Raw genomic sequence first — 16760 nt, forward strand, 5'->3', positions numbered from 1 at the left:
GGCCAATTTGTCATTTTTTAGATTTCTTAGATTTTTGTGTGTTTTCCTAGATTAACACATTAATTCAACAAAGGTCATTCCGTTCAACCTTCTTCGTAACTAGCATTGTGTTTAAAATGTAGAACTGTAGGTGGTGAGTGACATGCTAATTGGTTCTGTTACTGTCTCAAATCTTTTATTGCAGCCAATTTCCGTTATGGAGAGAACTGCATATTTGTCTGTAAACCTTTCATTCTTTCTCACTTTTCATATATTCTCACAGAATATGTCAAACTTGGAGAAGAACTAGATATAATTTCCAAAATTTGTGTGTATCTCTCAAATATTCAATGGTTTGGTACTGTATGTAATATCCTACTTATAAGTGAAGATGACTGTATAACAGGAGTGGCAAATCCACTCCAGTCAAGCCTTGCCACATGTGTGGTAAAAGGTATTCTGAACCATTTTGTTTAATTTACACTTTTTTTTTTTTTTTTTAAACCATCAAGATTAAACATCTCTTTGCAATTTGACCATACATAATTAAATAAGTCAAACTATTTTAAACATGCAATTCCAATCATCTGTTCTGAGCATATCTAATAGAAATTTACTAGTAGACTTCCTATTAGCTTGAAGTATAATTAGCTGCTTTTTTTTTTTTTTTCAGCATTTGCCAAGAGTACTTTCTAGATGGTGGGATGAAGAGAATGCTTGAGAAGGATGAAAAAAGTGCGCGCATTGCTGTTGCCATGACCACCACAACGCTGCATCTAAATCAGAATAATGCACAACAGATGTAAGTTCAATGTAAATACTGGAAAAATGTCCAGTGTGTGCACACGTGTGTTTAATGTAGTAGGTGTATCTGTGTGTTTTTTTAATGAGGTGAGCTCAGTGGTTGCTGGTCCAATGAAGGAGATATATATATATATATATATATTTCTGAAAGACTGTTGAAATGTGGGTTAGAGCCCTGCATCAGGTCGGGTACCCGCGGGGCCTCCAGGTTCAGATCGGAATGTGAACTTTTCCGAGGTTCAGGTGTGGGTTGTCTGTAACCCTTTCCCAAATAATGTATTAGAAGGCAAAGCTACCAGTGTTTCCTGCACTAAAGCAGGAGGCGATTAGGGAGGAGTCAGCTGACTGAGCGGCAGTGCTCTCGCTTGTTTGATACGTTACAAGATCTTTTTATCATGTCAGCTTGATGATATTACAAGGTGAAACAAATTATAGCGCAGGGTTTGTATCATGTAGTTCGAGGGGTCAAGTAGAAGAGTGGAATTATTTTGGAATCCTAGTGAATTTTGTAAAACCTGTCATGTTTTTGTGAGCGACAGCCACCAATCTGGTACATCATCTCGTGTAGCTCCCTTTCAGCTGGTGGCATGGAAAGAATAGACAGTAAATAGAGACAGTTTAATATGTAGCAGTGTTAAAATATATGGAGACCACTAGAGAAAGCTGCCACGCTGTGTAGCCTATTGTGTAACCTCAATCTGTGGAGAATGGTAGAGATATCTGTGTGTGAATGTGAGAGCGTGAGAAAGGCAGTAGGTAAAGGACAGACACTTGCGGGTTTCGTGTCGGGTTGCAGGTCTTATTAAAGCGGGTCGGGTCGCGGATAAGAAGATGGTTTTGCAGCGGGTTGCGAGTTCAGGTCGGGTTTTGTAGTAGCAAGTCCGGGTCGGAATGGGTCACAAAAATCGGACCCACGCAAGACTGTACTGAGGGTTTTGTTTTTAAGAGCCAGCAAAAGGCAAAGTAAACCAACAGGGATTTCCAGAGTCACATGTGTCAAATTGAATTTGTGTCTGAAAAGAGGGTCTTTATCACAAATATTGAACACCAGATGCAGTAGAATTAAATTGTCCAAGGAATGGATGTGAAAAAAAGAGACATCTTCAAAAGAAGCTTTGAATGTGAACATATTTATTGATTAGCTGCTTATGACAACCTGCTGTCTCAAAGCCATGCCCAGGAACTGTTGTGGTAATTAGGCTATATTAATCTAGTGAAGTTTCAAATTAAAATCCATTTTATTTAATTAAAATTACTTGTATAAAATGACTGCTCTGATTATGTTCATTATTTTTTTTTTTCAAACTCTTTATTGAGCTGTGGGGGGGTGGTACAGTAACACACATAACTGATGAATTTGCGAGTTTATTGTTTTAAATCGAATGAGCGAAGGTGGCAGGATAGTACTGAAACTTACAGTTCTTGACTTCCCTCGAACTTGCCAGTTCCAGCATCCCTGAAGTCAATCAACAATAAGATTAGTGGGAAGTTTCTGGGAAATTCAGCGAAGTACATAATCTGCAAATTGGGTTGTTCTTGGGAACAGCCATTGGTTATGCATGTTTTTTCCAAACCACTTCCCACATCCTTACTGGATAAACCGAGGCTGCTATGCATTCAATTTCAGTAGTAAAAGCAGAATACAGTACGTTTTACCAGCCAAACCGGTTCGCTCAGCTGCTTGGACGAACTTTAGTTGATCAACTTGGTGTTCCGTAAAAATGTCCCCCTATGTAACTACATTATTTAAAAATATATTTAAGAAAATGAAGGGGCATGGTATTTTGCACATTATGAAAATCTGTCTTGGAAGACGGCTGCTGTACTGATCAGTCTCCATGCAGGCTTGGGTAATGGTTTGTTACTATGAAAATCTATCTTGCGGAGCATGCTGTTCTGATAAAAAAACAGCTTGCTCGCTACCTGTATTCATTGTTTGGGTTGATTGATTACCTTTTAAATTTTAAAGCCCTCTGCAGCCATTGTCGTCTTCTATAAGTCTATAAGTTTTTTAACTATGCATATATTTTTTTAAAAAGTTGAATTAATTTTTATTTCTAAACTCCCTTAGCAACTTAGGTAAATATTAGAGCTTGGCTTTTAAGTAGCAACGAGAACTGACCAAATTCTGTCAGATAGAAATTTTGGTCTGTGATCTTGACATATACATCACTGGTTAACTTTAATTGGGGAAATGGCATATCCCTGTTTTTGTTAGTGGTTATTTAAAACAATAGAAGTGTCCATTTATCATGGCTGTACTTGTGCTATTCGCTCTGTTTATTTTTAAGTTTGTTTTTCAGAAAGAGGAAGCCATAAAAAAAATAAAAAAAAGTCCTTTCAAAACACTGGTTTTGTGAGTTTGTTTTTCAGGATTAAGTTGTAGAAATGTCAATACAGCTTAAATAATTACTTTGAAAAACTATGATCCTGCAGGTCCCCCCACCCGTATAGTCTGGTAGGTTAACTTAGGTCAGCTTGTGCTCATGTGTGCATTTTCCTGCAGCATTTTCTTTTTCTGTAGTTTTCATTGTAATAATCCTTAGCCTTGTTTTCCCCAATACCCATCCTTTGTATTGACTAATATGTTTATAGAGCCAGAAGTAATATCCCTAAGAACCGTTCTGCATTGAACGTGTGTCCTGAATTTCTGTAGTTTAATATAAAGCTAAAGATGAACAAACATTGGCAGATGTGTGTGGGCAGCTCAAAGCAGCATCGCCATTGCTTATGCTCTGTGGCGTCTTCTGTCAAGAGACTTTTTTTTTTTTTTTTTTTCCCCTGAATCTCTGCTTTCCTTTCTCTTTAGTTTTGGCACCAATTGACATCTCCACCTCCAAAAGCTGTTTAGAAGTTGTTAAAATGACAGTAGATTTAAGTTGTGCTGAAAGATGTTATTTTCTGATAGAGTTCAGTATGGTACAAAATACCATTCCCTCAGGATGAGACTAGGAGCCACATAAGATAGATGGGTAGCATTGTTCCTTGTCCCTATAGATAACTAATAATATCATTCCTAACTTAATGTTGTTTATTTGTTTGTTTGTTTTTAGTGGAAGCTACGTCCTAAAGCTTTAATCAGTTGAAACTGCTAATGTTGTTTCTGTAGAACTAACAGCTTTCTCAAGTTCTTATTTTTGGAGTGTTTTATTGATTTACCTTTCCCTCCTTAAACTTCAGGTTATTATTTTTCCAACTAATGACTATTGACTTGAACAGAAGAGGTTTACGATCTCATAATTGCTCTTCTTGTCAGCAATTTGGTTCCCATTTTAAACTCGGCAGTCATGCTGCAGGAAAGACAGCATGCATGAAAAGATGAAGTGGCATCAACGACAGGGAATGTTGTTAAAGTAAGTGTGAAAAATATTAGCCTGACGTTTAATTGACAGACGATAATGTCTTGGTTGCATCCTGTATAATCGGTGAGTGTGTGGTCAGACAAGGCAACTTACCCTTCTTTGTTTGTCTGTCCAAAAGCTGAAAGTAACATTTTTCTGGAAATTTGTCAGATTTCTGTAGAGCACTCTATCCAGTGTAGCATAAACAAGCCAAGCAGCATGGTACACCAAACTTGGCGACTGCTTGAATCTCATCATGCAGATTGGAAAGAAGAGATTGGATATGACATTGCCAGAAATGCAAGAAACACATTTAAGATGGAACTTGGATACTTATAAATCGTCATTTATTAGCTGGTTAATATCCTGTCACATGTGTTCTATTTGACACCCTGGGCTGGCATTGTTGAATACTTGCAGGAATCTGGAACAGAGTGGTACTTGTAGCCTATATATATATATTAATATATTGTGCCATTAATCCATACTGCACTAGGGATGTTACAGCTATGATTTTCGCAAAGCAAACTGAAAACTCATGTTAACAACAATGTGCCAGATAATAGATTACAAAACTAGGAAAAAAAAGTTGATTTCAAATAATTTTAAACCGTGAGCTGCAGTTCTATTGAGATCTGATTTTTTCCCCTTCCATTAGGCCGCAGCAACAATAACGGGCACCAGGAAAAAAAGTTGTGTATCCTCGGCTCACTGTGCACTAGCGACCCCTGTAGACTGGCCAGGTGCCTGCGAGCTTGCCTCTAAGCTGCCCAGAGCTGCGTTGTCCTCCGATGCTGTAGCACTGGGCTGGCTGCATGGTGGGCCTGCAGAGTGAAAATATGCGGTAGGCTGATGGCACGCTCTTCGGAGGACAGCGTGTGTCTGTCTTTGCCACTACCGAGGCAGTGCAGGGGTGGTAGCGGTGGGCTGAGCCTAAATACAGTTGAGCATTTCAAATTGGGAGAAAAATGGGGTAAAAATGAATTGGCGACTACTAAATAAAAACATAATAATAATAAAATACTGCAATAGATGCGTACTTTTTATTCTTCTGTATGCAGCGAAAACCCATATATGGAAACCCATGAGTGACGTTATCGTGTTTGTGACCCCAGGACTTGAAAGGAAGGAATAAAATTAATAAAAACAGACTTATGTAAAAAAATAAAAACAAAAACAAACAAACAAAAAAACCCTGTGACAACCACATGTACAATAGTCAACTGGGCAACCCCCCTTCGTGCACTGCCACGCATATTCTGATGATCGTGTCCGTTATAACTTTCTTGAAATCATACACAAAACTGATATGAGATTTCTAATTCCACCCCTTGTGTTGCAGTAACAAAGCTTTTTCTTTTTTTTTATTCTTCCTTTGACATTTATATGTTTACACACAAATATCACACTGTCATAACACTATAAAGGTACCAGATGTTGAGTCTAAATTCGGTAGGTTCAATTTTGGCCTCAAGTCTGAATGAATTACAGAACAACGTGAAGTTCTCCAGCATCGGGTCTTTCAGAGCCTTGCTGTTGTGTGATCTGAGACCACGCTGCGAATGTTAATGATGTCAGTGGAACGTGTGTAGTGTAGCAGGCACGGATTCGGCTCCTCTTCTCCTCTGGCTCCAGGACCAAGATTGTTACATCCCTTGAGTTTCTTCAGGTAGTTTTTATTTGTTTAATAGATCTATTTTTCATAGGTACCTCAGTCCTGTGTTTTTGATTTTTTACAACGGCGAGCAGATAATTTTACAGAGCTTAAAAGGTCTAAAATCAGTAGGCTCAGTGCCAGACCTTTTTTCCCTTTTTACCTATATATTTCATTTAAGAATTTGCCTTGACCCTTACTGTCTAATTAGGTTAAAACCTATACAATCTATCAGGGCTGACATGATGTGAGTAATATGCAATTAAAGAGCTGAATGGGCAGGATTTATCATGGGCTCTAAACCAAAATGCAATTTGCCCTAAATTTGTGAAATGAAAATCTTACTATTTACTTAAATTTCCAAGTTGTTTTGTTACTTGTAAAATATTATATACCAACCAGTCTGGTGAATTCAGATCCTGTTTTAATATCAACAGTGAAAAGCTGCGAATGGTACCACAATATGCTATCTGTGTCATTCCTTAGTGAATATCAAACAGTTACATGGAACACAGATATTCCGCTAGTGTAGAATTCTTACTCTTTTCACATAAACATTATTTACATGTAACATCAAGGTTTGTGTTCTGAGTTGCTTCCATCAGCTTTGATGGATTTTTTAAAATGTATTTCTTTTAGCTTGTTACAATAACCTACTGTAGTGTTTGTTTCATCTCGACAATTACCTCTTGGAGGACAAGAGCTCAAGTATCATTAAATGTCAAAGTGCTAACTGTCTTTTCACACCTGGTTGCTGTATGTTTTCAGTGCTCATATTAATGATTTTTTGTTGATTTAGCCATTGCAGAAGTGAAGAGATGAATAACTGTAGCTGCACATATGGGACCAGCCTTGCAGGAGGTGGCAGCCCTCTGGAGGCTATTGAATCATCATGGTAGGGGGAACTGTAATTTCTAAAGATATGTGAAATACAGTGCAAATGAAATCTTCCACCTCGTTGTGGATGACCTGTCAAAAGAGCTTTCTGATTGTCAGTGATCTCAGGATCCATTTGCTTACCTTAATTTTGTTGTCTTATTCTTAGTTATTGTTTACTTAAAAGCAGGTATTTGGTTTTTCTAAAAAATAATATATTAAAAAATGTGGTTGTTTCTTGGTGCTTAATTGCTTTGTGTTGTTTAGGTCAGGTTTACTGTTTGGTTTAGCTGTAATCCAACCAAGAGACGTAAAGCACAGGAAGTGATTAAGAATCTGGAATACAGTCCTTCTTGCATATTCCACTCTGATGTAGGAGTGGACAATAATAATATTTTTAATTCTAGATTATTGTTTTAAAAAAAAAAAAAAAAAAATCTACAATGCTGATTATTTTGCGACTTTCTCCCAGGTTAGTAGTCCTCTCTCATGCATTTTCTTCTTTCTCAGTCTGCTTTTCGTTTATTGACTTTTTAAAATAAACCCATTCCACTATTTACACCCACAATACAGGGGCGGGCTGCCTTACACAGTCAGAGAGAACTCAGAGCAGTGGAGCTGATCCTTTTAAGCTTTCAATGTCAGGAGCACGATTATCAATGATAATAGAAGTGTTGATAATTGTTCTGTAGAATAAACAGTGAACAAAAAACACATTATCGATAATATCCCAATACCCTATTCCAACCCTGGTCCTGAAATTGACCTTTCCTACAGCTAGCATTATTCTTTGCTTCTGACTTATCATAAGAACATAAGAAAGTTTACAAACGAGAGGAGGACATTCGACCCATCTTGCTCGTTTTGGTTTTTAGTAGCTTATTGATCCCAGAATCTTATCAAGCAGCTTCTTGAAGGATCCCAGGGTTTCAACTTCAACAACTGAAATGATCAGGAAGATTCTGAATTTCATTTAACCACATGAATAGGTTGTGCATCATTTGGATTCAATTCACAGCAGTTAACACCATGGTCATTTTTCATCTTACTGGAAATTAGCTAATTCTGGGGCATTTGAAATGATTTAAAACCCCATAACCCTTGTTTTCCTAATTGTAGGTCAGGTTATTTAGTGCTGCTCCAGCTGTTGCTGTTTTGAAGCAGCCTTAAGAAAAACAAGAGAGACTTTGGATATTTTAAATAACTTTTAAATTAGAATTTGTTTACAAGGAGTGTTTATAGCACTTTGAAATGATGGAGAAAAAGCTTTTGAATACAAGTCAGATCATTAATTTAAAATGGGAAACCAGAAAGATTAGTTAGGGACTGTTGTCTCCGCACTGCCTTTTTGGTTACTTGAAACTCACTTTTTTCATAGATATTTAATAAACATATTTCATCTTTGTTCATGGTGTGTTTTTTTTTGTTTTGTTTGTATAACTTAACTTATAGGGTCCAATGATCATGGAACTTGTAATCTGTAAGTGTGATTTCACCTAAAATTCAGGGGGATTAACCTTTTTTCATGCACGAAATATTGAAAAAAAAAAATGTAATTGCTATGGGGGAAAATGTCCTCCTCATATGAGGTCATTGTGCATTTGCAGTTTACATATGTCCCCATATAAAGACTAGGAGAGGTTTGTTTTAATCCATCCCCATAAATGAAAGGGTTAAGCAATAAATGCATTAATCCAATGAACATAGAGTACAACTTAAAGGGTATAATAACGACAACCCAAGGCACATTCTATTTGACCAGCAGTTCAATTCATGGGTTTTCCAACGGAACACTTTTGCCCTTTTCCAGGTTCAGCTTGGGAACTTCAAAAAGGGAAACCACTCGTCCGATTTTTATCCCATGGTGCCATTATTGTATTGCAAATATAAGTGGCAAGTTATAAGCGTTACATTCACATGATCCATACAGTTGACAGAATAATATGCTAAAGTGCCATGTTTACTTTGTAATTATCCAGTTACTGATTTTGGAGAAGTACACAGGCTTAGAGGGGCACAGCAACACCTTGTTCATTTATTTTGGGCGTAAACATGCTAAATATACAACACATAGGAATGTGTTCATTACGTGTTATTCAGTTTTGTCTTCAATTAAGAATTTGTTAAAGGAAAGCTACTTTTGAAGAATGACGTCCATCTCCGTTCAGTTTTACTCCATGCTAACATACCATTAGCATTTTAGCACTCTTGCAAGATGCAGGTTTTAATTGCATTTGTAAGATAAATACGTTCTTAAGTACCCAAGCATCTGATATAGATCTTATTGTGTGGTAAATATAAGGTTTGCATTTGCAGGGTTATTAATGCCTTATCTGTAACTATAAATATGTTATATGTAGTAATACTAAATATTAATCCCCATAGCCTTGGGCAGTTATTTTACATGTAATTAGATGTTTCTTTCAAAATGAAACAGTAATTGTGTATTTTTAATATGTCGCAGTCAGAGAATAGACTGGTCATTTTAAACAGTCTGGCATGACTGTACTGTAGAAAGTGATGAGCTGTTTTATCTAGTTTTCCAGTGTGGTGCACAGCTCATCATGACTCTGCATCAGTTTGCAAAAGGTTAATTTGATTAGGCAGAACAAAAGCTTAACTTAACAATTTAAAGTTATGTGTTTTGCGACATCCTGCTCAAGGCAAGATATTTCAAGAGCGTCAAGCAAAGTTGAATTATTGTGAGTTATCTACAACGCCATATTTACTGTCCCCAAATATTTCAAGAAAATGGGGAATAGATTTTGTAGCATTGTAAGATATCATATATATATATAAAATCTATCTTCCCCATTTTCATATATATGAATGATGAATGAATCAGTGGTTGGAAATTCTGGCTTGTGATTCAGTCCCACCCCTTTTAAAAGCTACAAAAGATGCTCCAAACACTAAAATGGTGATTAAAACGTCACTGTCTGTTTTCTGACTCGACGATGTACACAGATATGACGGCCGGGATATAAACTGGATTATGCAGCAGTCAGCAAGCCACACGGAGAGCTGGATGCCAAACAAACTTTCATAACTATGCGGTATGAACTTCAAAAACACTTTCTGTTATTTATTTGTTATTTATTTACTTATGCTGTTTCAGCTACATTTAAAAAAAAAAAAAAAATGTATATTTTTTTTGTCTCACTTATTTTCTTCACTGATTGATTCATATATTTAAATATGTATTGCAGACTCCACTCATAGTGGAAAATGAAATTTCCCTCAGGAAGACTATTGTTACCTCCAGCCAATGACTTTGGGCATTATATTCCCGTCAGTAACAATAGTCTTCCCTTGGGTCAATAATTTTCCAATATAGCCGTCCTCGCCAGTCCATATTTACTATCTATAGCTCTCTATTGTCTCTTGTGTATCAAATATCTTCAAGGGGGATCCATACCATCTACAATTTATGGGGGTTATTTATGCAAGATAAGACAATGCTTATATGTACGACTAGTTCACTATATATGCATTTTTAATAATTGTATTTTTACAACTTGCAATTCTGTAGTATAGTAATGCAAATGCATGTACTGTACATTTTCTGGCATTTGCTCAGGCAGTGTAGCTGCATTGTCACATAATGCAATATGCATCTTAAATACACCTTAAATTGCAATAAAGTAGATGGTTTGGGGTGTTTGTTCAAAATCAGTGGTTTATTGGCAGAGTGCTGAATTTTGCTACTGGCACAAAACAAGCCATGGAGAACACAATGATGCAATACAAATATCCATAGGGGGGCTCTGTTGAAGCCCATAGGTGCGTATAACACTGTTAACTGTACGCAGCCATGCAAGTGTGTTTTAAACATCAGCTGATGTGTTCAGCTTCATATTATATCGTCATACAGATTTTAACAATATTTATTTACTCTGCTGTAGGTACAGTGAATATATGTTCAAATAAATACAGAACAGGAGTAGAATTCCGGTCCTTAGTTCTTTGAAGTCTTAATCATTTAATTATTTAAAGACATAGAAGAACAGTGGGACTTTAGGGACCAGATTTGTGCACCACTGATCTTGAGATTTTTTTTTTTTTAATTACATTAGAGCTAAATCAGCTTCCACGGCACACAATGCCAAACTGTTTTGCACAATAAAACGGGTGCATGTCTAAGAAAGGATCTTGCAATTAAACAAAGTGATTTCTGGCTTTGTGAATTGTGCACTATATATATGGAGCAGTTTTACAGCTATGTTTAATAGCTGTTACTGCAGTGAGATTGATAAGGCAGATTTTTTGCTTCTAGTAATGGCTTCTGGGTCATAATGTAATAAGAGCCACTGGTTGGCTGTGTCTACCTGCCGAAATGTTGAGTTATGGTCAGTGATGAATTTTCTTGACGTGGCAGAAGCCATCAGCAGTTTTCACTTTTGAACTTCAAAGCATTAAAGTATGGGCTTCAGTTACTGTGCGTTTCAGCATCTGCTGACTTGCTTAATGCACGTAGATTAAGTGCTTTCTTCATGGACTGTATCAGAAGAAAGGGGGGGTTCTTGTCAAAGAAAGGATACTGTAAAACAAAACAAAAAAAAAACTTATGTCAGCAAAGAAACATATTTAACCATGTACCCTGTAAAGTTTGTGTATGCTAATCCAAACAGCTATTCATGCAAACTATCTCCAATTCCTGGAACATTTCAAATCTAAAAATAAAAAACAAACACACATACATACAGAGTCCCATTAAGGACACATGTAAGACCACGTGTTTGCTATTTAACACCTTGTCCTCCAAAATGCATTCTTATCTCACTTGGCAGGCTGCTGAAGTACTGATACAAGCCATTGTTTCATCCCACGTCGAATATCAGCTCTACTATACTCTCCCCTCTGCTCATTTCAGCTGTGACAGAAATCAGATGCCAGATTAGAGAATACGTCTTTGAAAATGTGAGCACATCACTCAATTACTCAGTCTGCAAATCCCATGTTTTGTTGACTATGCCAGTCTGAAGTTAGAGTAAACCCCATTTTGTTGCTATTTTGTAATGTGTTTTTGTTTGGGTTTTTTAAAATCTGGAATTCTATTACAAAAGGTATTTGGGACGCAAAATTTGTTTAATCCTCTAAAATGTACTTTAAGACATTTTATAGTTTAGCCTTTCCAACTGTTTGGGCTTCTGTATTTTAATTCCACAGTAGTCTCTGGCTAAGAGAACACCCCTCGAGAAGCAAGTGTTTTCTAAGATGGAGTTAGCCATCAGACGCAGTATGAATCAGTACAAAAATAAATAAATGCGTATTATTTCATGACGCACCTGCATAAAAGGCAAGTGTATGTTAATAAACTATAATAATAAAGACAAACTACCATTAATAAACTAAATTAACACACCACCTCTACACATTATTTAACAGAATGGTAAAGCAACTCGCCAGAACGGGAAGCATCAAATTGCTTGGCGACTTGTGTCTGATTCAGGTTTTTTTCAAGAGCAAGAGAAACAGCTGTGCATTTTGCCGCTTGTTTGCATGCCATTTTGTAGCGATGAGGTGCACTAGTGGAAATTGGAATACAAAACAAGTCAATGATACAACGGCTTTCTGGAAAGATTTAATAAACCAATCGGTGTGCCTGACACTCGTGATGACAAGAAAGACAAGATGACGCTTTTGAAAAGACTGAATATGCCTTTGTAATTTAAGTTTGATTCGTTATCGGGTCACAAAACAGTCTTGTATCCGTTGTGAACGAATCGCTATCTGTGCCAAGAAGGTGTTCTTCTAAACTAAGTTCCTTTAGCTGGAGTATTTACAATGGGAAAATTCTGTTTCACCATCAGGGTGTTTCCTTAGGCAAAGTGTTCTCTTAGGAGGTGTTCCTATATGCGGAGACTACTGTTTTAGGTTGGTTTTAAATATATTGTAGATCACTTTTTAAAGATTTGGTGCCTGCAACTATTTAGGCTTGTATGAAATAGTGTTGTATTAATGTAGGTATTTGCTTTATTTTTATTTTGCTTTTGTAACTGTTTGAGCCTGGGTTTTATAATAGTAGTTATAAGCAGTGTGAAATCGTATAGCCGATCCGCATGACACAGGTCCAGTGTGAAATGGGCTTCAGTAAATAAACCTACAAAGATTGCATTCCTGAGCAGACTTTATCTGAAAATGATGATGTATGAAGTGTAGCATCAAATTCCCAGATCAATCTTTTTCTTCCTTACATGTACGCTTCAACAAATTTAGCATTTATAGATAAACTGCTGGCATTTGAATGAAGATGGGTGAGCTTGTCACCCATGTAATAAGCATCTTTAGTTTAATAGTATGTTGATGGATACAGTTGAACAATATAAATCTTTCCAGCCTGTGGCACAAGGATCCTTGCTGCTCCCTATATAAATTGTACAACCTGCTGTCAAACATGTTTTCTGTTTCCAATGCTGACAGTGTTAAATACAAATCTGTACGATAGAATATATATCAAATAAGTCTGTTCATTACTTACTTGTTTTATAGCCTATCATTTCTGTACTAAACGCTTTATTTCTGAATGGAGTTAGTTTTATAAAATATCACGGCAACTATGAGTTAGTAAATGGGAAAATCTTATACAAAATTACTGTTTCACAAAAGGACCAAAATTCCAGCTGCACACCTAGAGGTAATATTTCATTTAATTTAGTCTCAAAAACACAGCTTTTAGAAGTGTTTTAAAGAGGACATTTTTGCTTGAATAGTAAGTAGGCATGGTATACAATTATCTCAGCAGAAACAACACAAGGAGTGAATGAAAACAAGCAGAACTGAAAATAAAACTGGTAATAAATGAAATTGCAATGATGTAAAGTAGATCTGTGCAGGTACTCAGATTTTCTGAATAATTCCTTTTAATATGTTTTTAGTTGTTAGGTATTACTGAAGATGTTATAAAACATCTTTAAATATAACTTCTTGGTAATTGCATAATACAAAGCACAACTTTCCCTAGTCTAGATAATTATAGCGTACCAGCCAATAATAACGTAAGTGATCAAACAAACTAAAACCACTCATTTTATCTGCAGTTATTTGTCTTGCCTTTCTATCTTGCCTTAATTTGACATCCTTAAATTCGACAGTCTAGTACATCTCCCGTTGGTGGCTGTTAAGGTATGGCTAAGGAATGTATGGTCCAGCTGTAAAAATGATGTCTGAAGTCAGAGCAAAAGGAAACATCACTTCAAAGCTGCTTTTATGATCACTTAATGCAGTTAATAAAAAGTTAATTTCCAATTGGTTGGGATTCAGTTGAATAGATGAGGGAAAGGCAGCTTTTCCTGTTGTGAAATTAGCACATTTTTAATAACATATATTAAAGGGACTATAACAGAAAAACCAGGTATTTGCTCAGCCCTAATATAAAATATCCATTTGGGGCAACTCTTATGTTTTCTGCATCCTGCTGTTCTTTTAAAGGATCATAGCTGAAAATATACAACCCATTGCAAAATGACTGACGGAGCACAACAGCCGTTGCCTGATCGCGTATGATTTGTATTGTATAAAGTCTTGACGCATATTAGTTATTGATCCATCCTGCTTTGATGTGAGAGAACTGTATAGCCTATAATGGTTTTCTTTATACGAGTCTTTAGAGTGTGTGACCTTTTCTGCTTTGTGTACAAGATTGTTTATCTCCAGATACAGCTTAAACTAAATAAGAAATGTAAAGTTGGGGAAACCTGATATAGGCTTTTCCACATATTGGTCAACACAAAGGAGTTTGTATAAATTCTACTATAGTTTAAAACAGAATAAATAAGAAAAATACTATACCCAGTGGCGGTTATAACCAGCCTATAATTTGATGTAGTTTAAGGATAACTATAGGCTAAGACCATTTTCTAACCATTTTAGCTTAAAGATTGTTGCAGACAACCAAAGCAATAATGCAGAAACACGTCAAATGTAAACACTTCAGACTAACCTCAAAATAGGCTTTTAAAAACTAAAACGCTGATTTAATTAGCAGCAAAGAAGTGGAAAAAGTACAGATTTAATTTGAACTTTGTGCAATGGGAATTTTACCCTGAAAAAGTCCTTCTTTCTGTCAAACTTTACAGTTCTGCATATTTCTAAGAGACCCCAATATTACGATATGTTCAATAAGTTGTGCCAAGAGAAGCAAATTTATGATAACGATAGCTCGACATTTTTAATATAGAGCTGTGACAGGGATGAATGTCACAATGATTCTTTTAGTCAAGATCCATTACCAGTGTTAACTATTTCACAGGTTTAACCACTGGCCATATCAGTGATCCATATCTAGCATTTCAGATTGCTGTAGGGTTGCATAAACACTCCAGTCCAAGTGATCCTCCTATCCAGTATTGGTGCCAAAATGACAGGTGCATTTTTGTACTGTCAAGCAAGGAGTTTGAGTCACATGTATAATGTTAATTTGTGCTCCTGTATACTGTAACTACTGAACTGTAATGTATAAATAAAGGACAGAATTCCATGCAAGTGCCTGTAAGATCTTTGCCGAATGATTGAATGAATTATTGAACTGGCATCTTGTTCTTGTGAGTTATGGACATACTGCGACTTGTGCACATCTCTTATCCTGAATGGTAGAGAGGAAGTGCTAAGAGCAATTTATATGACCATCTACATGGTTGCTAAGTCGAGATACAAAAGTGTAACTTTTTGTCATCCATAATGAATCCTTCTCAATTGTGAGATCATGTGTGTTGAGCTTTGTTTAGTCTCTGTCTGTCTCTCTTTCTCACTGCCTCACTGTATTCATGTTTAGCAGTTGATTCCATTAGCAGCAAAGCCTTTGGAGTTTGTGGGTTATGCAGTTTTCAGCATCCCTTGGTGGTATAATTTATCTAGCATTTCACTTTTACTGTGATGAATTTCATTCTCGTCCTGTATCTATTCACTATGAAGCCTCAACAGTGCACTTCTAGTGTAACCACACAAGTCCCTGGTGACAGTGAGTGACATTTTCCACTCTACAAAGCAGTGTCCTGCAGCCAAGACTCCTTACTGTAATCATTCAGGATTGTTAATAGCTGTTGTAGGAATCGTGTATAAGAAGGTTGTCATGGTGACAGGTCATGTACATGTTTCTGTGTGCTGCAGTGCAATTTATCATTCAATTAACAGCTCTTGGTTCATTTGTAACCTTTTGTAAGCTTTTTTTTGTTTATTATTTTAACAAAATATATGATATTAAATTTCACTAGTCACTTGTACAGATTATGGGGTTTTTATGACCACTGTAATTGCATTGCATACAATTCAGTGAAAGAAAAAAGCTTAATACTAGAAAAAAATTATCATTCCGCCTGCATGATTTGTTTTTAGCCTATATTTATCTATTTCTTGTATTAATAAATACATTATTTTTTAATAATTTAAACCTTTTGTGTACATCCCAGAAAGAAATGCCTCTACTGAGCCACCTCAGGTGCTAAAAAGATTATTTAAAATTCCCATTCACACAGCATAAAATTGTGCAATATATGCTAGTATAATACCAACAATGTCCAGCTGAACAGTGAAAGCATCTCTCTTCAGTTTTGTAACGTACTAAAGCACTTGGCTAGTTTTAGTCATCAGCTTTGTTTTTTGTTTGTTTGTTTCTTTCTGTTGTTTTGTTCCCTTATGAATGTGCTGAAAAGTAATTATCCTGTTTTTCTGCCTCGTTGATAATAGGACTCTGAGTACTTTAGAAGTCTCTCTCAGTATACATTACTGTGGACATCTGTGGAAAAATAATATATAAAATGTACATCTTTGAAACAGTGCAACAGTTTGGTGATTTGTGTAACACTACAGAATTATTTTTCTTTGTGATTCTTCAGAACTAAAAGGCAATCTCTTGGGGGGGGAGGGGGGGTGGGGGTGGAATAAAGGGTCTTGCTACTTTCTTGCTATTTGACTCTTAACACCATACAATATCATACCATAACATATCACAATGACAGGTCAATGACACACTTATATGACCAGGAATGCACACATGCTGTGCTGAATGAATCAATGTATCTACCCTTCTCAGGCAAGTGCGCCGTACCTGTTGAAACCCTTTCCTCATGACATCTTGCACCATAAAGTTTTTTTTTTTTCAGGAACAC

At 36.3% G+C, this 16760-nt stretch overlaps 1 protein-coding gene across 1 annotated transcript in view; it reads left to right on the forward strand.

Moving 5' to 3' along the window:
* The window catches only part of bmt2 (base methyltransferase of 25S rRNA 2 homolog), a 55204-nt gene that overhangs the window by 24626 nt on the left and 13818 nt on the right, over positions 1 to 16760 (forward strand). The window contains exon 3 of the mRNA XM_041257964.1: positions 653 to 781. Coding sequence (XP_041113898.1) covers positions 653 to 781 — 129 coding nt within the window. The remainder of the gene's footprint in view (positions 1 to 652; positions 782 to 16760) is intronic.

The sequence above is a fragment of the Polyodon spathula genome, chromosome 8 (assembly GCF_017654505.1).
Source record: "Polyodon spathula isolate WHYD16114869_AA chromosome 8, ASM1765450v1, whole genome shotgun sequence".
NCBI classification, from domain to species: domain Eukaryota; kingdom Metazoa; phylum Chordata; class Actinopteri; order Acipenseriformes; family Polyodontidae; genus Polyodon; species Polyodon spathula.